Raw genomic sequence first — 23,572 nt, forward strand, 5'->3', positions numbered from 1 at the left:
ATGGCTGCGGACGACGGCGACGCCACCACCGTCGTCGCGCCAATGCCGCGCCCGGAGGAGGAGCGCGAGCAGCCTCCCCATGCCGCGGACGCCCCCGTCGACCCAATGACGGCGCCGCCGCCGCCGCCGCCGCTGGAGGAGGAGGAGGAGGAGCAGCAGCAGCTGGGGAAGCGGCCTACCACCGCCGCGGACGCGCTCGTCGCTCCAATGCCGCCGCCGCTGCCGCCGTCGCAGCCGGAGGAGAAGCAGGAGGAGCAGCCGGTGCCCGCCGCGGCGCTGCCCCAGCCTCTCGAATCGGTAGCCGCCTTGCTGTGTGTTTAGTCTAGTCCATGCTTGCCTCGCGCCCGATCTTCTTCTATTTTGTCTCTTTAGTCCTGTTCTATCGGTCGATCATCGGGCAGTTCCGATCGTGTTTAATTACCTGCGGCGGGCTTAATCGAGCGCTAATTAATCCGCTGGAGTATCTTGTACTATTTTGCTTCCCTGTGCTCGCCGCTTTAGTTCCACCCTAGATATTTTACCCGTGGCCTCCGCGCGCTTGATCGGGATGGCGTCGCGGCTATCTAGATAGATTTGGAGTTCCTCACGCGTGTTTGCGTTAGCTGTGCCTGTGCGCCCCTTTGATTACCCCTAGATAGGTAGCTACTTTTTGCGATTCCAACGTTTTAATTTCCCCAAATTAATTTCAAGGGCTACCCCCTTGATTTGGCACTAGTCTATATGGTAGCTTGATTTCAAGTGTCCATCTTCGTTGTGGTTTGGTGCGTATTTGATTGGTCCAGATTTGAATTTGGTGGTTAGTTTGGTTTGCTGCTAGCTCCGCATCTCAAATTGCAATGCTGCGTATTTCCTGACATTAACATCACTAATCTGGCGCCTGGGTTCTGGATGATCGGTTATTGCAGGGTCCGGCTTCAGCTGAGGAAGGACATGAGGAGACGTCTCAAGATAAAAATCCCTTCAAGGTTCCAGGTCCAGCCGCCGAGGGACAAGAGGAGACATCGCAAGACAAAAATCCCTTCAAGGTTCCAGATCCAGCCGACGAGGTAGAGAAGGAGACATCGCAAGACAAAAATCCCATCAAGGTTCCAGGTCCAGCCGATGAGGAAGACAAGGAGACACGGGGAGACAAAAGTCCCTTCAAGGTTCCAGGTCTGGCAGATGAGGGTGACTGGCAGACCTGTCGCGACCGGAAGCTCTTGCGGATTATGGGTCGAGCAGATGAGAGATACAAGGGGATCGGGCAAGGCCGACGTCCTGAGGATGATGTATGCATTTGCTAATTTCTGTCAATTCTTGTTTGAAGCTGCCATTTTGTTTGCTACTGGTACTGTGCAGTTATCACTAAATGCCACTTTGGTGTACCAATTTTATCTAGTGTGTCACATGCACTCTCCCTCTATCTCACACAAACTGGAAGCTCATGCACTCCAATATTTACATAGTACTGTAGCTAACATTTCAGTTTTGTTTGTTCTCCAGGATTCGGAGGATTCTTGTGGTTGTTCCCACTATAGGAGGTCGCACTTTTGGTACCCTCATGAACAAAGAGATCCTAGATATTATGATCATGAATTGCATTGTGGCGGATTTTGTCAGAACTGTTGTCCGAATTGGCATCATAGTGCACTACATCTTGGAAATGGTTATCCCGATAGGTATGGTTACCCAGGTCATCCACATCGTGGCTATGGCTACCCAGTTGGACGATTTGATCAAGATTGTATGGATCTGTACAATTCGAGGCTGATGGTAGGCACAACCTATTGTTTCTTTTGTATATATTATTGACTGTGTACTAATATTCCTGATAATGACAAGATATTGAAGTAATTCATTTTACGCTATCATCCAAACATTCATGACATTTCATTGTTTGCACTTGTGATATTTTGATATCTTAGTCTGTTTGACTTGGGCATCTTCCACTTTTGTTTTCTGCCCTAGGATTCTTGGGATGACAAGCTTGTAGATACTCAATGCTGTTCTCGGTACAAACTGACTCGTGGAAAGAACGATTTCCCTGTGGTAAGCTAGACACGTGCAACATCATGCTTGCGATGCTTCGTTTCCTCTCAGATCAAGTAAATGTGTTTGTTTTACTGTTTGCGCTGCTTTCATAGGCTGCATCGCTAAGTAATCCTGAGAAGTGGATATGCTTCCTTAATTGTATTCTCCAGTGTGTAGTGCACACAGTTCCCTTAGTGTCGAAGCTTCTGAAAGATCGTCACCTAGGTCCATGTCCTAGTAAGTCATCTAGTTCAATCTACTGTCACTCTTCTAGTTTACCTACTGTCGAGCACCTCTTCATATCAACCGTTGTGTTTTCAATTGGGTTTTTTGATGATTTTTCTGTAGGTGGTTCTGACGAATTCTGTTGTTACTGCTCCCTACGACACCATGCTTCTGAAGTTATCAGGCTCTCAGGAGACGTGCTCTACCCCAGAAAGTTTGTCAAACGCCTCAAGTGTATGTTTGTTCAACCGAGCCTTTAAAATTCCTTCCCATATGCTCATAAACTGCTTAAATCAGTGGTTCCTTTGCCTGTGGTGTTGGTCGCGTGTGTAGCTGAGTTTTAGTCTGTTTAACTGAACTTTCAATTTTCTTCTGTGTATATTATCAGAGAAATTCAAGTCTTGTTTAGCTATATTGTGTCCGTTTAACCCATTTCAGTTATTATATTCATATTATTATTACATTACTTGAGTCATCCACTCATCCCTGTGATTATGTACTGAACTTAGTTTTCCATAAAATGGTTTGCAGCGATATTTCGAGATTTCGAGCAGGGACAACACCAAGATGCACATGAATTCCTCCGCTGCTTGCTTGATAAATTAGATGAGGTAACTGTCTCTCCCAGGTCTGAATCTGAGGAGCCCTCTTCTATTGTCAAAGAACTTTTTGGAGGCCAACTGAAAAGCCAGGTGTGTGTCTGTTGATCCTCACTACCAGTTACTCCCTCAGTTCCTAAATATTTGTCTTTTTAGAGATTTCAAATGGACTACCACACACGGATGTATATAGACATATTTTAGAGTGTATATAGACATATTTTAGAGTGTAGATTCACTCATTTTGCTCCGTATGTAGTCACTTATTGAAATCTCGAGAAAGACAAATATTTAGGAACGGAGGGAGTACATCAGTATCGTTCTGACTTGGTCTATGATTGATAATTCACTCAAATGTTTTTGATTTGCTCAGTTGAATTGTCCAAAGTGCAAGCATTGCTCGGACAGATTGGAGTCTTTCCTTGACCTTAACCTGGAGGTTAACCAAATGGACACTATCATGGATTCACTGTCATCTTATACCAAAATTGAGGTTGTGGAAGATTTCATTTGTGATGGATGCAAATCTCGTGTGAACATGGAAAAGCACCTCAAGGTGGAGCAGGCTCCAGAAGTTCTTGTAATCCAGCTCAAACGGTTTCAAAATTTGGGGAGTGATATATCTAAGATTCATGACATGGTGAAGTATCAGTTAGAGCTGGATTTAAACCCCTTCATGAGCTCCCCTGATGACGTGAGTCCACTTTCTTCTAATTTGATCATACTTGTATTTCCCAACCACCCAAGTATATATGGCTGATGCACATTGTTGTTGCAGAAACCTCAATGCTATGATTTGTATGGAGTTGTAGAACACTGGGGTAACACAGCCAAGGGTCACTACGTTTGTTATATCCGTTCATCAGAAACTGATTGGTTTCTCTTTGACGATGATAAGGTAATCTATCTACTGCTTGTATATTTTTTTTAACCTTTTGCCAATTTTACCTGGCTCTAAACTTCCATGGTGCAGATTGTGAAAATGACTGAGGACAGACTTTTGGAGAAAAAAGCATATGTTCTGTTCTATGTCAAGAAAGGTTCATCCCCGTGGTTCTCTACATTACTTGAGAAGAAGGAAATGTTTCTGTCGGATTATTTTGAAGAATTGGCGGGCAAAGGATTAGATGAGGATGGTGCTTCCAAAGCGGGCAGCTACAGTAGCAGTGGTAGTGACAGTGACAATGGCAGTGTTGAACAAGATGTCACGGAGCATTTTTTTGGACCAGCAGAGAAAAATGAAGCTGGCCCCAGTTCGGCCGGCTTGTCACAAGGAGTCCAAGGAATTGAAAACGGCAGTACCCTTTGCAGTGTACCTGACAAAAACGAAGTGGGTTGCAGCCTAGGTGGAGTACCATCTGGAGGAACACAGAAACCCACCTCCCTTACCCTATCAAGTGTGGAAAATGGAGACGCTAGTGGGTTGCCGTTGCTATTGGAGAACAAAGAGAAGTCCAGCCATGGCACCAGGGAAGCGAACCATAATGGGCCATCATCAGAGGTGCTTGATGCAGACTCCCATATAGGGTCATCACAAGAGAATGGGAGAAGCTGCAACCTACTCCAGTCTTCATCACATAAACATGAAGACTACTGTCCTGAAAACTTGACATTGCACAGTAAGTGTGTTCTTTCTCTGTTAAAAGAAAACAACCTGAAATTTACTCACATAAGTTTCCCACAATGGTCTCTCCGAGCCTGCTCCTTCTATATCAATGAAATGCGAAAAAGAAACAGCACAGTAATAGTCTCTGTGTTTGTACGTTGTGCTGGTGGCTGGTGCTTTATGAGGCTTGTCTCTTTTTGTAGAAGAAGAAGAAGAAGAAGAAGAAGAAGATGGGATGGTAGGCTCTTGTGATTCTCCTGCTGGATCGCTGCACGCACGTGGGAGTGCTGGCACTTCAAGGCTCAGAACAGTAGGCTCCAACTCCGACCGCACTACTAATGGCGAGTGCAATACTAAGTTCATTTAGATTCATCAGATACAAAACTGGCATGGTTTCATTGGCTTCTGTTTTTGTCACGCACTTGTGAGCTCATGTGAGCAAAGCAAACCATAAGTCATTCAGTCCCCTTTTATATATTAACTAGAAATCCACTCTTGTTTTAAGCTTTTTAGCATTTTGAAAGGAAAGGACTGATGAAACGTGTAATGTCCCTTAAAGCTTTGAGAGCAAAAAAAAAGGGGGTAACACTGCAATTTTGTGTGCGTCTTTATTTTGTTATACAATTGTAATCTATGTTAGTTTACTCTCAATCAGCTGTGTTCCGCGTGCAGATGTCGGAGTCCAGGCCAGAGCAGGGAAGCGGATGAGAGCGCAGGCTGCAGCAGCTGCACTGACGGCGAAGAAGCAGAAGACGAATGGCGGTGTAAAGAACTATCTACAGAAGACGAGGGTAACAAGAGGGAGGGGCAGGAGAAAGCGGAGGTAGAAGGGGACATCGCCTCATATATATAAGCTGCATAAGTGCGCGTAGCTAATTACCGTTAGCACAAGGGTTTCGCAGTGAGAAAGCAGAACAGTGACACAGCAATTTTTGGACACTTGTAACAGATGGCCACCTGACCTTTTGCTGAACTATACTCTAGTTATCATCCCTGTTGCATGGTTTATCTTTGCTGAACTATACTCTAGTTATCATCCCTGTTGCATGGTTTTGTTTGATGTATGCATCAACTGGCTGGTGACTACCAGCTTTCCATAGGCAAGCGCCTGTACTGATAACCATATATGGTATGAAATGGTCATTACAAAGCAAAGGCATTTCTTTGGTAGCACAACGCCCATCTGGTTACCACGAAACTCCAAATGCTATTACGACTTTAGCCAGAAAGCATTCGCCATAAAATCCTCATTCTTTCTCTACCGAGTTTAAGTTTTAAGATTCCTATGGACTCTTATACAGAGCCACCACCAATCTGTTGTCACGCAGTAACAATCAGGATCGGCGGACCGCCGAAGACCTGTGATAGTCTTGACTGTAAATTCAGCTCAGAGGATCCGGTCAAGATCAGATATGATGTTGGAAGCCATAGATGTCAGCTTCTTCCCAGTCTGTCCAGCCATGCTCTTGAGCGAGGTCAAGTCCTGAGTGGCCTGCACCAGTCAACAGAGCATTAACGCAAGTCCGTCAAGGAAACCAGCCATGCTAGTATGCTGATGCCTCTCCAGTGTTACCTGGAAGGAGATTCTGTTGATCAAATCCGAAGCACTCAGATCCGCATTAGAATTGTTCGCTTGTTGGCCAAACAGATCAGCACTTGAAATGGCAGAGGACCCCTACAGCAACGTATTACACATAGTACCAATCAATCTGGAGCTATCAAAAAAGGTAAACTAGCAAAGCCATGCAGTACTGAAAACAGATTATTCACTTGAGGAGTTAGGGTTATTAAGCTGATCAGCTGTGATGGAAAGTTGGAAGGAAATCAACGGAAGGAAAAAACTGTGATGGAAATGCATACAAACTACTATACTTATAAAAATCAAAATGATAAGTAGGAGTATAAAAAGGTCAAAAGAACATCCTGGGATTAAAAAAACAAGGGTGTATAGGCCAGATCCATGGCATTGGGGTTTGTTCTAAACAAAAATCAGGAATAAGTTTATTATCATCCCAGATTGTCAGCAAAGACGCAGTTATATACTTACAGAGAATTTTTGGAGGGAGATTTGGCCCTCTTTTTCTAAATTGGCTTGATCACCGAAAAACTGAGAAGATGAAATAGACTTTGCATTTGAGAACTTCTGTCTTGCTTCACTACTTTCCTCGACCTGGAGATCATTATTACAATCGATTATTCACAGGCCACTTGAAAGCTGGACCTCAAGACAAGAATATGTAAAACAAGTCTACACTTCACTATCTGTAAACAATTTTCTCATTTCCAGAGCTACACACTCAAATGCTTCATTATGCACAGGTGGAATAAAGAAACCATCACGATCAGTAAGAATTTTCAGACAAGCCATTTCAGAACTAAAGCACAATTACAGCAGAACTAAAATTGTAGCCAGGGATAAGTTAGACAAGTCATTCAGCTTCAAAACTGCAAATTTTCTCAAAATGATGAAACACAGTGAATATTCTACCACCTCAACATGCATTTTTAGCCTTGTAATGCTGTTAACCCATTATCAGACATCAACATGAACCAAGTCAATTGTGCTTCTGGAAAGCATGCTAGCTAATTCAAAGCATACCGCCACATAGAACTGGGTTACCTAAGACTAGAACTGAACTAGAGACACATTATATGTATCAAAAGTAATGCTTCCCCAAAGAGTCAAAGTTGGTTTAATGGTAAATCTTCCCCTTTGGAGTCCTGAATTGACAGAGGCTACCAATTTATGCAAAATTAAGATAGTAAATGACCAATATTACATAACTGACATATCATATACATGATTCATCATCATATAAATGATACAACTACTGGATAACTAAACATTACCTGCATTTTGGATGCACCAGAAGTAGATTTCTTGTGATATCCACTGTCCATCCCGTATTCACCAAAAAAGTTTGAAGACTTTGGGGGCGCAACATGCCCAAACGCCTGGTTTTCCGCAGAGCTGCTCCCAGCAGAAGGTACATTTTCCACATATTCAAATCGGGAAGTATGAGATTTGCTCCTAGCTGTAGTGCTTTCAGCCACCGATGGCAGGGCAGGAGCTGGCTCTTCAGGTTTCTGCTCATAGAGGCTTTCACTTGGCTGAAGCAAATGACAAAAGTTATTAGTACAGAATTTCACAAACCTAAACGAAACCAAATAAATACATTTGGTAACTGGCAAGTTCAGTGGAAATCTACAAAAATGAGTGTCATATCAGCATGGAGCTACTCTTCTATTTCTTATTCCTAACACAAACTGGGCAAATCTACTGGCTCGTCATTGTATGAAAAGTAAAATGTCTGCTGTCTCCTCAGTTTACTCAAGTGTAAGCTGCAGACTGCGTACCTTTGTCGTAAGCTTGCGCGCACCAAGTCCACCAGTCTTACTTCCAGGCTTCTTTCCACCGATTGGCTTCTTGAATGAATGGGTAGGAGCTTTAGGTGAACGAATAGTTTCAGACTCAGGCTCATTCTTCTCATTCACAACTTCTTTCGGCACCTCTACCAGTTTGAAATCAGGAAATGCAGCTGCTTGGCTTGAAGTCTGAGAAGCTGCGACTGGGGAGGGCAGCCCACTATTATTGCCATCTTCTGTGGAACTTTTAGAAACCTCTTTGAGGAGCAACTGTCTGTATAAGTCAGCAGCTCTTGAAGTGTACTTCGCCTCGATCTTTCCACCATCAGTCCAACCATGCTGCTTAAAGAAAGCTTGTGCACGGTTGTTTCCCCCATAAACCATCATTTTCAACTGTTCTGGGGTCCATGAATCCAAATTTGTTGACCTGCAGATTATTGTCAAAATAGTGATAAATTTTATACAATGTCACCAGTAATAAATCCAGTCAATGTGCTTTCAGGAAGTACAGAAGTTCAAGAAATGCAGTAAATTTCCGTAGTGACAATATGCTAGGTGTTAGGCGAAGAAGGAAATAACTTGTTTTTTGTATTAAACATATATAGCAAGATCTATCTGATAAACATTCCATTCACACAGGCTAAACCGACTTGGACAGAGCATACAACAACTTCAGAAGTGTCATGTTGCATCAAAAGGTGATTTACAAAGTTCAGTATGCAGAAAGAAAAACACACTACCATGTTTCTTACAGGTTATGCTGAAGCTTTTGAACAATTGGTAATGGCATTCAACATTATGCATCTCCACTTACACAATCTATGCCAGAATAAACTGCAATCCCCCCATGTAAAAAATGTCCAGCGTCAAAATTACAGCTGGCCTCATCCACATTCTTCAGTAAGCCTGCACATTCTCTCACAGAGTTCGGTGGTACTACTTCACATGGCATGACAGGCACTTAGGAATACACAATGGACGAATTTTCAAACCCTAACCAGGCGGGCCCAAAATCGTATAAAAAAATCCAGAATTTACACGTGCATGGCTGATTATATATTCTGGAAGCAGGGCGCATCACAAAGGCAAGCGTGGTCGGGAAATTGGACCTGACGAAGGAGACGTGGACGCCGAGGCTGCGGTGGACGGCGGAGCAGTCGATGCAGAGGAAGACGCCGTAGGTGACGGAGGCCCAGGTGGGGTTCTTGGCGTTGCAGTCGAAGCACATCTGCAGGCACACAACACAGACAGACACATAAGGTGGGAGGGGCACGGGAGAGGGATGAAACGAGGCGGAATCGGCGGCCGGAGGAGGGAGGGAAACAAAGCCCTTCCTTGGCAATCACATCACATCGGAGCAAACGGAGGCGGGAACCGATCACGCGCGCGCGCGCGTTACCTTATTGTCGGATTTGGCGCGGAGCTTGCGGAAGGCGGAGCTCCTGTCGGCGGCGCCGGCGTCGGTCGCCATCGCAGCGAGCCACCAACCCGATCGGGCGCGAGCCCTCGCTTCCTCCGAATTGAGGAGGAGGAGGAGGAGGAGAGATGGGGATGGGAGGAGGAAGTAAGAGAGAGGAGGAGACGCCACGCACACGCACACGCGCCCCGACCGAGGCGAGGCGAGGAAATGGTGCAGTGCCTTTCTGCTTCGCACTCCACCTCCACGTGTGCCGCCTTCAGCACCTGCCCTCTATCTGGGCCGCGTCGCTCTACGGGAGCTCAGCCCAGCAAGAAAATTTTGGCCCGCAATGATCAAATAGCGGGGATAGTGAGCCCAGAGTGGCCGCCGTCCGGCCCGTGCTTGCTTCACTGTTGCAGCTTCATGTAGGATTCAGACGCTTTTCCTATTTGACGCACTCCGCCTCAAGTAGTCGACCATTCGCACAGACTCGATCAAGCTAGCGGCCCATTCTAGAAACTAACGAGTACACGCATCCGTCTTGAGGAACATCCTTGAAAGCTCCAACCTGGTTTTTCCGGTTTGGGGAACATTCTAGAAGGCTCCTGAACCGTTTCTACTACCTTCGTCTCGGTGTATAAGTCATTCGCGTAGTTTTAGATCAATAATTTAACTCTAAATATCTATTATATGAGACAAAAAAAATATATTTAAAAACTACATCCGTGTAGAAATCTAGTGATATACTTTTCATGACATATAACACATATTTAATGCATCAAATCGATGGCCTAAAACTACGCAAATGACTTATACACCGGGACGGAGGGAGTACGGTTTTTTGCTTTCTCATGGTTTTTTTACTAATTGTTTTTCTTTTTTCTGTTTCTACTTCCTTTCTTTTTTTGTTAAGTTTCTTTACTTTATGTTTTTGTTGACAACTTTCACAACGTCTTCAGAAAAAATTGGGGATTTCAATAAATAATTCCATTTCAAAACTTGTTTGCTACTTTCAAGTAATATTCATGTTTCCAAAAAAATCGGTCGATTCAAAAAATGTTATATTTTTAAAAATTGTTCACAAAATTCCAAACTTGCCCATATTTTATTTTTCGTGAGTTTAAAAAGAGTTCAATTTCGATAATTGTGTGCATTTTTCTAAAACAAAATAGTGTTTTCAAAAAAAAATTCCCGATGTTTCAGAAAAATTTCTAGTTTTAAAAAATGTAGTCCTAGTTTTCGGAAAATGTCCGTGTTCTGAATTCTGTTTTGGAAATTTAAAAAATGTTCCCATTTTGAAAAAAAAATTGTGTTTTCAAATTTTGTTCCAGAGTTTCATAAAATGTTTGTGTTTTCCATTTTTTTTAAATTTAAAAAAAGTTCCAGTTTCAAAATAATGTTCTCGTGTTCATTATTTTCAAAAATAAATGCCGTTTCTGAAAATGTTTGATTTTTTTCAAAAATAATAAAATAAAATGTGTTCGCGGTTCATAAAACATTCTCCTTTTTTGAAACAAATGTTTTGCGTTCGAAATTTTTAAAATTGTTGGATCTACGATGGTTTGGGTTCTTAACTGATTCGCGCATTACAATTTTCAGATACGGTGGTTAGTTCAACTGGTAGTAGCAGGTCTTGTGGAATAGGAGCTCCTATGTTCGATATCTACAGAACGCTCCTTTTTTTTATGTCTCCAGAATCGCGCTACAGTATCCGTTCGCTGCTGGTCACTAGCTTGAGCCGGCCCAGTAGGAGATCCACGGTCGACAATTTGCCGCGAAGAGTGGCAGATAGGAGCTCCCGGATTCAGAGCCAGTTACTAAAAAAAGTAGGATTCAGAGCCCACAACACATTTCGGCGGCACACTCCATGGCCACGGCTAGCGAGTTGGCCACACAGCCTACGCCGCCGAGCACCGCCATCGCCCCCTCCTCGCTCGTTTCCGCCTGCATCCTCCGTCGCTCTCAGCCTCCACGCACCCGTCTCCGCCTGGTCGATATCGCTCTTACCATCTCCGGTTCCAACCCTTAGCCGATCTAACGCCGGCTGCCTGTTCGACAGAATGCCCGCGAGTGTGGTCCGGCGGGGAGGACCGCATCGACACCCTCCCGGATGATTGCTACCTCTTGAGCTTGCGTTGGTTTTTCCCCTGAAGAAGAAAGGGTGATGCAGCAAAGTAGAGTAAGTACTTTCCTCAGTTTTGAGAACCAAGGTATCAATCCTGTAGGAGACAACGCGCAAGCCACTGAATACCTGCACAAACAAACACCAACTTGCACCCAACGTGATAAAGGGGTTGTCAATCCCTTCGCGGTTATTTGCAACGTGAGATCTGATAGAGATAGATAAACGACAAAGTAATATTTTTGGTATTTTTGGTTTATGGAACGGAAAGTAAAAGATTGCAAAGAAAGCAAATAGGAAACTATTATTGTAGATCGGAAACTTATATGATGGAAAATAGACCCGGGGGCCATAGGTTTTACTAGAGGCTTCTCTCAAGATAGAAATTATTACGGTGGGTGGACAAAATTACTGCCGATCAATTGATAAAAAAGCGCAAAGTTATGACGATATCTAAGGCAATGATCATGAACATAGGCATCACGTCCGTGTCAAGTAGACCGAAACGATTCTGCATCTACTACTATTACTCCACACATCGACCGCTATCCAGCATGCATCTAGAGTATTAAGTTCATAAGAACAGAGTAACGCCTTAAGCAAGATGACATGATGTAGAGGAATTAACTCAAGCAATATGATGAAAATCCCATCTTCTTATCCTCGATGGCAACAATACAATACGTGTCGGTTCCCCTTCTGTCACTAGGATCGAGCACTGCAAGATTGAACCCAAAGCTAAGCACTTCTCACATTGCAAGAAAAACCAATCTAGTTGGCCAAACCAAATCGATAGTTCGAAGAGACTTGCAAAGATATCAAATCATGCATATAAGAATTCAGAGAAGATTCAAATAATATTCATAGATAAGCTGATCATAAATCCACAATTCATCGGATCTCGGCAAACACACCGCAAAAGAGTATTACATCGAATAGATCTCCAAGAACATCGAGGAGAACTTTGTATTGAGAATCAAAGAGAGAGAAGAAGCCATCTAGCTACTAGCTATGGACCCGTAGGTCTGTGGTAAACTACTCACGCTTCATCGAAGAGGCAATGGTGTTGATGTAGAAGCCCTCCGTGATCGAACCCCCCTCCGCCAGGATGCCGGAAAAGGCCCCAAGATGGGATCTCACGGGTACAGAAGGTTGCGGCGGTGGAAAAGTGGTTTCGTAGCTCCCATGGAAGTTTTTGGGGTATATGGGAATATATAGGAGGAAGATCTAGGTCAGGGGGTCACCGAGGGGCCCACAAGGTTGGGGCGCGCCCTCTACCCTTGTGGCCGCCTCGTGGCTCTTCTGACTTGCACTCCAAGTCTCCTGGGTGTCTTCTGGTCCAAGAAAAATCATCGCGGAAGTTTTATTCCGCTTGGACTCCATTTGGTATTCCTTTTCTGCGAAACTCTAAAACAAGGAAAAACGGGAACTGACACTGGGCTCTAGGTTAATAGGTTAGTCCCAAAAATCATATAAAATAGCATATTAATGCATATAAAACATCCAAAACAGATAATATAATAGCATGGAACAATATAAAATTATAGATACGTTGGAGACGTATCAAGCATCCCCAAGCTTAATTCCTGCTCGTCCTCGAGTAGGTAAATGATAAAAATAGAATTTTTTATATGGAATGCTACCTAACGTATTTATCCATGTAATTCTCTTTATTGTGGCATGAATGTTCAGATCCGTAAAATTCAAAACAAACGTTTAATATTGACATAAAACAATAATACTTCAAGCATATTAACAACATAATTATGTCTTCTCAAAATAACATGGCCAAAGAAAGCTTATCCCTATAAAATCATATAGTCTGGCTATGCTCCATCTTCACCACACAAAATATTCAAATCATGCATAACCCCGATGACAAGCCAAGCAATTGTTTCATACTTTTGACGTTCTGAAACCTTTTCAACTTTCACGCAATACATAAGCGTGAGCCATGGACATAGCACTATAGGTGGAATAGACGGTGGTTGTGGAGAAGACAAAAAGAAGAAGATAGTCTCACATCAACTAGGCGTATCAACGGGCTATGGAGATGCCCATTAATAGATATCAGTGTGAGTGAGTAGGGATTGCCATACAACGAATGCACTAGAGATATAAGTTTATGAAAGCTCAAAAAGAAAACTAAGTGGGTGTGCATCCAACTTGCTTGCTCATGAAGACCTAGGGCGTTTTGAGGAAGTCCATCGTTGGAATATATGAGCCAAGTTCTATAATGAAAAATTCCCACTAGTATATGAAAGTGATAACATAGGATACTCTCTATCATGAAGATCATGGTGCTGCTTTGAAGCACAAGTGTGGCAAAAAGGATAGTAACATTGTCCCTTCTCTCTTTTTCTCTCTTTTCTTTTCTTTTTTTTATCTCTCTTTTTTTGGCCTTCTCTTTTTTTATTTGGCCTTTCTCTTTTTTTCCTCACATGGGACAATGCTCTAATAATGAAGATCATCACACTTCTATTTACTTACAACTCAAAAATTACAACTCGGTACTAGAACAAAAATATGAATCTATGTGAATGCCTCCGGCGGTGTATGGGGATGTGCAATGAATCAAGAGAGACATGTATAAAATATGATGAAAGGTGGCTTTGCCACAAATACGATGTCAACTGCATGATCATGCAAAGCAATATGACAATGATGGAGCGTGTCATAATAAACGGAACGGTGGAAAGTTGCATGGCAATATATCTCGGAATGGCTATGGAAATGCCATAATAGATAGGTATGGTGGCTGTTTTGAGGAAGAATATGTGGTGGGTTTATGGTACCGGGGAGAGTTGCGCGGTACTAGAGAGGCTAGCAATGGCGGAAAGGTGAGAGTGCGTATAATTCATGGAATCAACATTAGTCATAAAGAACTCACATACTTATTGCAAAAATCTATTAGTCATTGAAACAAAGTACTACGCGCATGCTCCTTGGGGGGTAGATTGGTAGGTGATACGTCTCCAACGTATCTATAATTTTTGATTGTTCCGTGTTGTTATATTATCAATCTTGGATGTTTTATAATCATTTTATATCTTTTTTGGTACTAACCTATTGATATAGTGCCAAGTACCAGTTGCTATTTTCTGCATGTTTTTTACATCGCAGGAAATCAATACCAAACGGAGTCCAAATGCAACGAAACTTTACGGAGTTTTTTGGGACCAGAAGACACCTAATGGGCCAAGGCTGCGCCTGGGGGGTGCTCCGAGGAGAGCATAAGGCCCAGGCGCGCCCTGGTGGGTTGTGCCCACCTCGGGTGCCCCCCGGACCGCCTCTTTGCTCTATAAATACCCCAATATTCCAGAAACCCTAGGGGAGTGTACGAAAATCAATTCCAGCCGCTGCAAAGTCCAGAACCACCAGATCCAATCTAGACACCATCTCAGATGGGGTTCACCACCTCCATTGGTGCCTCTCGGATGATGCGTGAGTAGTTCTTTGTAGACCTTCGGGTCCGTAGTTAGTAGCTAGATGGCTTCCTCTCTCGCGCTGAATTCTCAATACAATGGTCTCTTGGACATCCATATGATGTAACTCTTTTTGCGGTGTGTTTGTTGGGATCGATGAACTTTGAGTTTATGATCAGATCTATCTTTTTATATCCATGAAATCCCACTAGTATATGAAAGTGATAACATAGGATACTCTCTATCATGAAGATCATGGTGCTGCTTTGAAGCACAAGTGTGGCAAAAAGGATAGTAACATTGTCCCTTCTCTCTTTTTCTCTCTTTTTTTATCTCTCTTTTTTTTGGCCTTCTCTTTTTTTATTTGGCCTTTCTCTTTTTTTCCTCACATGGGACAATGCTCTAATAATGAAGATCATCACACTTCTATTTACTTACAACTCAAAAATTACAACTCGGTACTAGAACAAAAATATGAATCTATGTGAATGCCTCCGGCGGTGTATGGGGATGTGCAATGAATCAAGAGCGACATGTATAAAAAATGATGAAAGGTGGCTTTGCCACAAATACGATGTCAACTGCATGATCATGCAAAGCAATATGACAATGATGGAGCGTGTCATAATAAACGGAACGGTGGAAAGTTGCATGGCAATATATCTCGGAATGGCTATGGAAATGCCATAATAGGTAGGTATGGTGGCTGTTTTGAGGAAGAATATGTGGTGGGTTTATGGTACCGGGGAGAGTTGCGCGGTACTAGAGAGGCTAGCAATGGCGGAAAGGTGAGAGTGCGTATAATTCATGGAATCAACATTAGTCATAAAGAACTCACATACTTATTGCAAAAATCTATTAGTCATTGAAACAAAGTACTACGCGCATGCTCCTTGGGGGTTAGATTGGTAGGTGATACGTCTCCAACGTATCTATAATTTTTGATTGTTCCGTGTTGTTATATTATCAATCTTGGATGTTTTATAATCATTTTATATCTTTTTTGGTACTAACCTATTGATATAGTGCCAAGTACCAGTTGCTATTTTCTGCATGTTTTTTACATCGCAGGAAATCAATACCAAACGGAGTCCAAATGCAACGAAACTTTACGGAGATTTTTTTTAGACCAGAAGACACCCAATGGGCCAAGGCTGCGCGTGGGGGTGCTCCGAGGAGAGCACAAGGCCCAGGCGCGCCCTGGTGGGTTGTGCCCACCTCGGGTGCCCCCCGGACCGCCTCTTTGCTCTATAAATACCCCAATATTCCAGAAACCCTAGGGGAGTCGACGAAAATCAATTCCAGCCGCTGCAAAGTCCAGAACCACCAGATCCAATCTAGACACCATCTCAGATGGGGTTCACCACCTCCATTGGTGCCTCTCGGATGATGCGTGAGTAGTTCTTTGTAGACCTTCGGGTCCGTAGTTAGTAGCTAGATGGCTTCCTCTCTCGCGCTGAATTCTCAATACAATGGTCTCTTGGACATCCATATGATGTAACTCTTTTTGCGGTGTGTTTGTTGGGATCGATGAAACTTTGAGTTTATGATCAGATCTATCTTTTTATATCCATGAAAGTATTTGAGTTTCTTTGATCTCTTTTATGCATGATTGCTTATAGCCTCGTATTTCTTCTCCAATATTTGGGTTTTGTTTGGCCAACTTGATCTATGACGGGGTTTTGGTGCGACATATGCCAACGGGTGGCTTATCATGGTGGGGGATAGTAAGACGTCGCCGGTGCCAGGAAGCAGGATGAGGCGTAGACACGTACGCCGGCGAACTTTACCCAGGGTCGGGGCTCTCCTAGGAGATAACACCCCTAATCCTGCTCCGCGGGGTCTCCGCATGATCACTATCTCAACAAGTAGCTACAAGTTGCTCCTTGAGCTGTTTGCTAGAGGAGGAAGAAGGGCAAGGCTAGCTCTCTCCTCTTTCTATGTATGTGGTTGTGTAGTCTAAGGGTCTGAACCCTTTGCATGGGTGCCCTGGGGGGTTTATATAGGCCTACCCCCAGGGGTACAATGGTAAACTGGCCGGGTGTAGGCCCAGGCCATCGGTGTCTCTTGTGGTCGGCTTCTCCGCTGGCTGCTGGGTCCCGTCGACTAGTGGGCCCCGCCGGCTGTCTTGTACTTGGCCGACAGGCCGCGCCCGCCGCTTGCGGGTCCTGTCGGCTGCTTGTTACTGTAGCCGTGCTTCTAATGACACTTGCTTTGTCGGGGAAGGCGTGGCTACAGTCCCGCCGCCTGGCGGGCGTTCACTATAGCCATTCCTCGTCTCTTCTGATTAATGGCGCACAAACTCCTAGGAAGGGGGAGGGCCGCCTTCTGGGTGACGGTTTCCCCCTCGGCCGGCTGGCCAGGCTTGCCGCCTTCTAGCTTCTCGCTGGTAGGTAGGGCCCGCCGCCTGCGGGCCGTACCGACAGCCCGTCGTGGGGGCATGGTCCTTCTGACTTGGGTGATGTCACGGGCGGAGGGGCCACAGTGCCGCGCCGCGCAGGAGATCTCCGGCCTGTACGGCGCACTGTGGCCATGACCCGTCCTGGATTCGGGGGTGGCAGGCTTTCCTGTAGCCATGCCCCGTCTCGTCGTGCCTAAGAGGGCACAGACTTTGAGGGCGCTTGGGGCCGCCTGCTAGGAGCCAGCCTCTCGGGAGGCCGCCTACTAGGAGGCGGCCCGCTTCGTGGCCGTCTTCTGGGGTCCGCCGCCTTCTGGTAGCCGGCCGTTTGGACCAGCCGGCCTCAAGAAGGCGGCGGTCATGCATGGAGGTTTGAGGGGCGCAGTTGGCCCCGATGTCTTGAAATGCCATGGGGGGCAGATGAGGCTACCCATGGCCAATAATTTCGACAGTAGTCCCCAAAGCTGGTCGGTCACTGCGGCTGACGAGGCGGGGTGCCCCAGCAACTTCCAACTCTATGTAGCCTTGTTGCTCGTCTCGTTCATCTTCTGGTATGCTGACTGCTAGGAGCCGGATGCGGCAGACGGCCGCCTGATGGATTTTGAACTGTCACGGCGGGAACCAGGTGGCGTGCTAGCTAGGCATCTGGGCCTGCCGCCCGCCACTCGCGCGCCACGCGGCGTCAGCCAGCCAGGCCGGCCTGCCAGCCCACGAGCATGACGGGACATGCTGCAGGCCGGGCCTGCCACTACCAGGCCTCGGCGCGCGCGCGGATCCGCTGCGGCCGAGGCGGGGCGGTTGGGATCCCACGCGCCGTTACCACGCACCTTTACCGCGCGGTAAATGCGGGGTCGTGGGGACGTGGGTGCAGTTAATCCCACGACCCCACGCCCCGCCCCCTCGGCTTCGCAGCCAGGGGCTATAAATCGGGGGAGGAGGGGAGCGGCAAAGGCACGCGCGCTCTCCTCTCCCTTGCCTCCTCTCGCTTTTACCTCTTCTTTGCCGCCGCCACACTCGTGCTCCGTCGAAGTGCTGTCGCGGCTCGCCGTTGCCTTCGAGCTTCTCCTCCTCAAGCCCTCTCACTGCTTCACGGAGAGTTCGCGCGCTCGTCGCCGCCATTCGTCCTCGTCGAGCTCGGGCCGTCATGGAGCGCTCCGGCGACTGGGATGGCTCCAACGTCCATGAGGACCATCTCACCTTCCTCCGCGACACGCGGCGGCTGCCCGGCGCGGGCTACATCAAGATGCGTGTGCCGCCCGCCAACGAGATCTCGCCGACGCCGGAGGAAGGCGAGCGCATCATCTTCCCTTCGCACTTCCTCTGCGGCTTCGGCCTGCCGGCGAGCGGCTTCCTCCGCTCGTTCCTCGCCTTCTATCGACTTCAGCCGCACCACCTCACACCAAACACGGTGGTGCTACTGTCGGCCTTCGTCACCCTTTGCGAGGGGTACCTCGGCATCCTCCCCACCATCGAGCTTTGGGGGGCTTTTTCTACACCAAGCTTGGCACCTCCACGAGGGAGGAGGTGGCTCAGTGTGGTGCTTTCATCGCTGTGCGGCGTCCGGGTGCTAGAAACGCCTTCCCAGCCATCAAACTGATACAGTCGGTGAAGCTGTGGTAGAAGTCGTACTTCTACGTGAAGAACGTCAACCCGGCGATCAACTTCATCATCTTGCCGGAATACGTGGCCGGGCCGCCTGCTGAGCCCCGCACCAATTGGGGCTTCAAGCCAAAGCCGCTGTCGCCCGACGCCTCCGCCGCCATCGCCTGCCTCAAGGTGATGAAGGAGTCGGAGGGCCTCAAGGCGCCCGACTTGCTGCTCGCCTTTGTGGTGCGCCGAGTCCTCCCGCTCCAAGGCCGGCCTCACATCATCAGCCAGATGAGTGGGCATCGCAACCCATGTCGGATGTGCACCAAGGAGATGCCGACTGCTGTGGTGGCCTATCTGGTGAATGAGATTGCCAACCTCAAGCTCGAGCCAGAGAAGTGGCAGTTCGGCAAGCGGCCGTATTCCCGCGCAGATCCGCCGCCTCTGGTAAGCTCTTGATTCTTTTCTTTTCCTCTTGCCGGGTTCTCTCTTGTTGGGTTCTCTATTGCCAGGTTCTCACTTGCCAGCTTCTCTCTTGCCGAGTTCTCTCTTGCCGGCTTCTCTCTTGCCAGCTGACCAGCTCGACCATGACGCAGGTTCTCCCCCTCCAGCTCGAGGCCAACGTCAACTTCATGCCGGACCGGGACGCGAGCGACGTGGCGAACCCCAACTTGGGGGCGGCCGCGCTGGAAGACAACGCCATAGGCGGTGGTGGTGGAGCAGGCGGCTCTGGAGGAGGAGGAGGCTGGAAGATTGGTCGGATGATGACGAGGAGGAAGAGGAGGAGGAGGCGCCACGCCGTGCCGCCCGTCGCCTTCCGACGGGGCGGGTACAAGCTCCTCAACCGTACCAAGCGCACCAGGCGGTGGGCCGAAGCGCCGAGGCGAGCTGCTATTCGGCAGCCACCCCAAGAAGGCCAAGCACTCGGCCGCCGCGGCCAAGAACACGACCGCTACGACCAAGCGGCGCGAAGCTGCCGCGAAGGTGGCCAAGTTCCAGAAGGCCCCCAAGCAGCCTCCGATGGTGTCGGCGTAAGTCCTCAGCCTTTCTTGTGTCTTCTTTTATTCTTTTACCTTGCCGAATCCTTCTGAGTCTCCTTCCCACCCTTCTCTTGAGCAGGGCCCCGCTCTCTCTTGAGCGGTCGACCTCGGCCTCCGTCGTCAGGACGGTGGAGGGCTCCACCAACAACCGCCGTATAGACCCGGCCGCCGATCTCCGGGAGGCACAAGAGAGGAACGCACGGGAGGTGCGGGAGGAGAAGGAAGCCGCCGCCAAGAAGGCGGAGGCCGACAAGGCGGCCACAGCCAAGGCGGCGCAAGCGGACGCGGACGCGGCGGCCAAGGCCCAAGCCAACGTCGCGGCCAAGGGAGGGGCGGAGGATGCCGCACGCCAGCAGATCCCGCAACTCATCACCCCCCTGCGCTCCGCACCACCGGTGCCAGAGTTCTTGGTGCCAGCTGGGGAGCCGACGATGAGCACCCGGTCATGGAGAGGGAAGGTGGCGACATCGTCTTGCCAGAGGTGGCAGTGCCTCCGCAACCGCCGACTGCGGATGCGCAGGGCAGCCAGCCGGCCGCCCCATTGGTGACGCCAGCCGGAGGCAAGATGGTGGTGGGCTCTGCTCCTATGGCCCGCACTCCAATGCACTGTCGGATGGAGAAAGCGGCATCAGCGCCGATGCCAATGGAGGTCGGGAGCGCCAGCTCGTCGGCCCCTGAAGCCGATACTACCAGCGCCGCGCCGGCAGAATGGGTGCACGGGGGCGGGACGAATGCCTTGATCAAGGCGGCATAGGATGTTCAGGCCGACTTCAAGGCCGAAGCCGCCGCCCTCTCGCAATGCATGAAGGCGTTCGTGAAGACGCGGGCCATCGTCCGGGTACGTGACTTGCTTTTTGCTTTTGATTCCTGTAATCTTTGGTGGGGGCGCGCCAGCGCACCCACTGGGTGTAGTCCCCGAGTTCCGGGCCAGCTGCTGAGCAGGCGGCTTGGAACTTCATAGTGGGTTCTGAGCTCTGGCTCACTTCTCTTTCTGTTGCTACGTTGCAGGATTACCACAACGTCCACGCGGCCACCTTCAACACCAACATCCAGGAGCTGGACTGTCGGACCGCCGATTTGACGGAAAGCCGGAGTAAGCACTCCATCTTCTTTTCTCCGCGAGGGCGCGTCAGCGCACCCGCGGGCTCTAGTCCCCGAGATGCGAGTCGACTGCTGAGCAGTCGGGTCGGATCTCCCGGTAATCACTTCTCTTTCTTCTTGATTCATTGATATCTTCTCTTTCTTGCTCTTGTAGAGACCAACACCGTCTTGCAGCAGCAACTGGGCGAAGCCAACACCGCACTGCGTGCCAAGGAGGACGAGTGCAACAAGGTGGCCCAGGAGCGCGACCACCTGGCCAAGGAACTGAAGGACCAGGCGGAGCTTCACAAGACGGCCCTGAAGCAGGCGGATGACAACAAAGCCAAGCTCCTGGCTGAGTTTGAGAGCGAGCGCTCCGGCTGGGCTAAGACGAAGGCGGCACTGACTGCCGGCTATGGCGAGATTGAAGACATAGTCGACGGTGAGCTTCCTTCTCTTCTCTCTACCGACGGCTGTCTAGCGAGCCGGCCTCTAGCTTCTGACTCATTGTTCGCTTGCGCAGATTTCTTCCCCAGCCATTCCCTCGTTGCCAACCAGGCCATTGAGGCTCGCCGTGAGGAGCGAAGGGTGGAAGGCGCGCAGATTGCCGCCGACGCCCCTCGGACCCTTAGCGAGCAACTCCTTAGCATTCGAGCTCGTCTCCAGTCGGCCCACCGGATGCTCCGTTGGCTGCAGCGCGCTAGGGCTCAGGCAATCTCCGCTCTCTGGCCGGACAGGCAGGCCCCACGCACGCCCAGTCGGACCGCCGACTGGTTGGAGGTGGCCGCTGGCCGTCTTGAGGCGTGGAAGGGCTCCCTGGCCCGAGCAGGAGTGTGGCGGGCCTTGGAGTTCGCCAAGGTGTGGTATCATGGGCTAGATCTAGCCCAGTTGGCCACGTTTCGGCAGGAAGCCGGTGCCAAGCTGGCGGCGGTGGAGCACAACCTCACTATTCGCGCGGCAGCGATCGCCCAGTACACCAACACCGGCGACTTCACCCCTGAGCTGAACGAGAATGGCGCTGAGGCGCCGCCGGAATGGTTCAGACTGAACCCAGATGATGGCGAAGACTCGGCAGAGGAGATCGCCTCCAGTGACGAAGGGGAAGACGAGGATGATGAAGACGGTGCGCCGGAGGTCGGAGCGGACGGCCAGCCTCAACTCGACCGTGCCTCCAGTACCGAGCCACGTGCAAGCTCGCCGACTGTTGCTGAAGGCGGCCAAGCCGAGACTCGCCAGCCGGCCACTCCACCAGCCGGCGCCCCCGACTCCACCAACCTGCCGGACTCGCGTGCCGCCCCTTTGGTCTAGGCCGCCGATTTATCATAGCTTTTCCTGCTTAATAGTTTTCTCAACAAACTTTTGTTAAATTTGCACAATTCCACCCGCGGGGTGTACTCAACTATGTTGAATATTGGCCGATGGCCTTTTGGTATGTAAATTATTTCCTGCACAAGCTGTGCTTTTGCCGAGTTTCGACTCTTCTTGCTTTTTATTCCTTGCCTTTTTCCTTTGCCGCCTTCCCACGATTTCCTACTTGCCAGCCGGACAGCTGCTCTGCAGACTGCAGCCTGGTCAAGTATTTCACCATTGTGGGAAGACAAGTACTTCGGCCGATTGGAACGTTGCAAGCTAAGTAGGAAGCCGGCCAGCCGGCTGCTCAGCAGCCGGTCGGTGAGGCAAAGGGGCCGGCTTGTCCTATGTCAAAATGTTCTGGTCCTTAGCCATTTTTCATGTGAGCCCTGTTTCTTGCCTTTGACTCTTGCCAAGCGAACAGCCGCTCTGCGAGATGTGGCTTGTGGCAAGAGAGGGCTTAGGTGCTTGCACATTACTTGTCCGACTGCAGGAAACATTGACATAGTACAAGGCGGCAAGCCCCCGGGCCGACTAATCGAACCCGGTTTCAGGCGGAGGAATGAAATAACACATTCATAGGCATAATACTTATGATATAGATAAAAAGGGGGCAGTCCCCGAGTGCTCCTCGAGGGACCCAAAGTCTTCGTACTTAATACAAAAGGTAGCGTGGTACATACTGCATCAACTGTAAAATCTTCGAAGGAGATTCGCATTCCATGGGCGCTCTATTTCCTTGCCGGAGTCGTCCCTCTTGCGCGCCCTGGGCTTCTGGGCATCGATGAGGTAGTAGGAGTCGTTGCCTAAGGCTTTGCTGATGATGAAAGGGCCTTCCCAAGGGGTCGAGAGCTTGTGCTAGCCGGCTGTTCGCTGGATCAGTCGGAGCACAAGGTCTCCCTCTTGGAAGGATCTTGGTTTGACCTTCCGGCTGTGGTAGCGGCGTAGACTCTACTGGTAGATGGCGGACCGACTGAGGGCCAACAGTCGGCCCTCTTCCAGCATATCGACACCATTTTCTCGTGCTTCCTTCGCCTCCGCCTCCGTGTACATGGTGACGCGAGGTGCGTCGAATTCGATGTCAGTTGGGATGACAGCCTCGACGCCATATAAAAGGAAGAAGGGTGTGAAGCTGGTTGACTTATTGGGAGTGGTGCGCAGACTCCAGAGGACAGCCGGTAGCTCGTCAAGCCAGCAGCCGGCCGAACGCTCCAGAGGCTCGACCAGTCGGGGCTTGATTCCGAACAAAATGAGGCCGTTTGCTCGCTCAACTTGGCCGTTTGACTGTGGATGGGCAATGGACGCTAAGTCCAGTCGGATGCCCTGCGTCGCACAGAAATGGGCGAAGGCGCCCTTGGCAAAATC

At 48.7% G+C, this 23,572-nt stretch overlaps 2 protein-coding genes across 2 annotated transcripts; one reads left to right on the plus strand and one right to left on the minus strand.

Annotated features, from left to right (window-relative positions):
• Window positions 1-5,473, plus strand: LOC123158927 (ubiquitin carboxyl-terminal hydrolase 36). The gene is made up of 12 exons (XM_044576747.1): window positions 1-297; window positions 906-1,268; window positions 1,483-1,752; window positions 1,948-2,028; window positions 2,124-2,247; window positions 2,359-2,469; window positions 2,767-2,927; window positions 3,208-3,528; window positions 3,613-3,732; window positions 3,808-4,453; window positions 4,644-4,781; window positions 5,113-5,473. Exons 1-12 carry the CDS (start codon window positions 1-3, stop codon window positions 5,265-5,267), a joined length of 2,787 nt encoding a protein of 928 aa, XP_044432682.1. The 3' UTR covers window positions 5,268-5,473.
• Window positions 5,474-5,502: 29 nt separating this feature from the next.
• Window positions 5,503-9,446, minus strand: LOC123181464 (probable ADP-ribosylation factor GTPase-activating protein AGD8). The gene is made up of 7 exons (XM_044593722.1): window positions 9,206-9,446; window positions 8,916-9,034; window positions 7,798-8,233; window positions 7,291-7,551; window positions 6,488-6,610; window positions 6,014-6,115; window positions 5,503-5,932 (listed from the first exon to the last, which is right to left on the minus strand). The coding sequence occupies exons 1-7, from the start codon at window positions 9,275-9,277 to the stop codon at window positions 5,828-5,830; spliced, it is 1,218 nt and encodes a 405-aa protein (XP_044449657.1). The 5' UTR covers window positions 9,278-9,446; the 3' UTR covers window positions 5,503-5,827.
• Window positions 9,447-23,572: the final 14,126 nt, after the last annotated feature.

The sequence above is a fragment of the Triticum aestivum genome, chromosome 1D (genome assembly GCF_018294505.1).
Source record: "Triticum aestivum cultivar Chinese Spring chromosome 1D, IWGSC CS RefSeq v2.1, whole genome shotgun sequence".
In the NCBI taxonomy this organism is placed as follows: domain Eukaryota; kingdom Viridiplantae; phylum Streptophyta; class Magnoliopsida; order Poales; family Poaceae; genus Triticum; species Triticum aestivum.

Coding starts and splice junctions, on each gene's coding strand:
- LOC123158927 (XM_044576747.1), top strand. CDS start 1: ATGGCTGCGGACGACGGCGACGCCACCACCGTCGTCGCGCCAATGCCG. Junction 1,269..1,482: donor GCCGACGTCCTGAGGATGAT/GTATGCATTTGC, acceptor TTTGTTCTCCAG/GATTCGGAGGATTCTTGTGG. Junction 2,928..3,207: donor GAGGCCAACTGAAAAGCCAG/GTGTGTGTCTGT, acceptor TGATTTGCTCAG/TTGAATTGTCCAAAGTGCAA.
- LOC123181464 (XM_044593722.1), bottom strand. CDS start 9,277: ATGGCGACCGACGCCGGCGCCGCCGACAGGAGCTCCGCCTTCCGCAAG. Junction 8,234..8,915: donor GTCCACGTCTCCTTCGTCAG/GTCCAATTTCCC, acceptor AATAATCTGCAG/GTCAACAAATTTGGATTCAT. Junction 7,552..7,797: donor CGCGCAAGCTTACGACAAAG/GTACGCAGTCTG, acceptor CATTTGCTTCAG/CCAAGTGAAAGCCTCTATGA.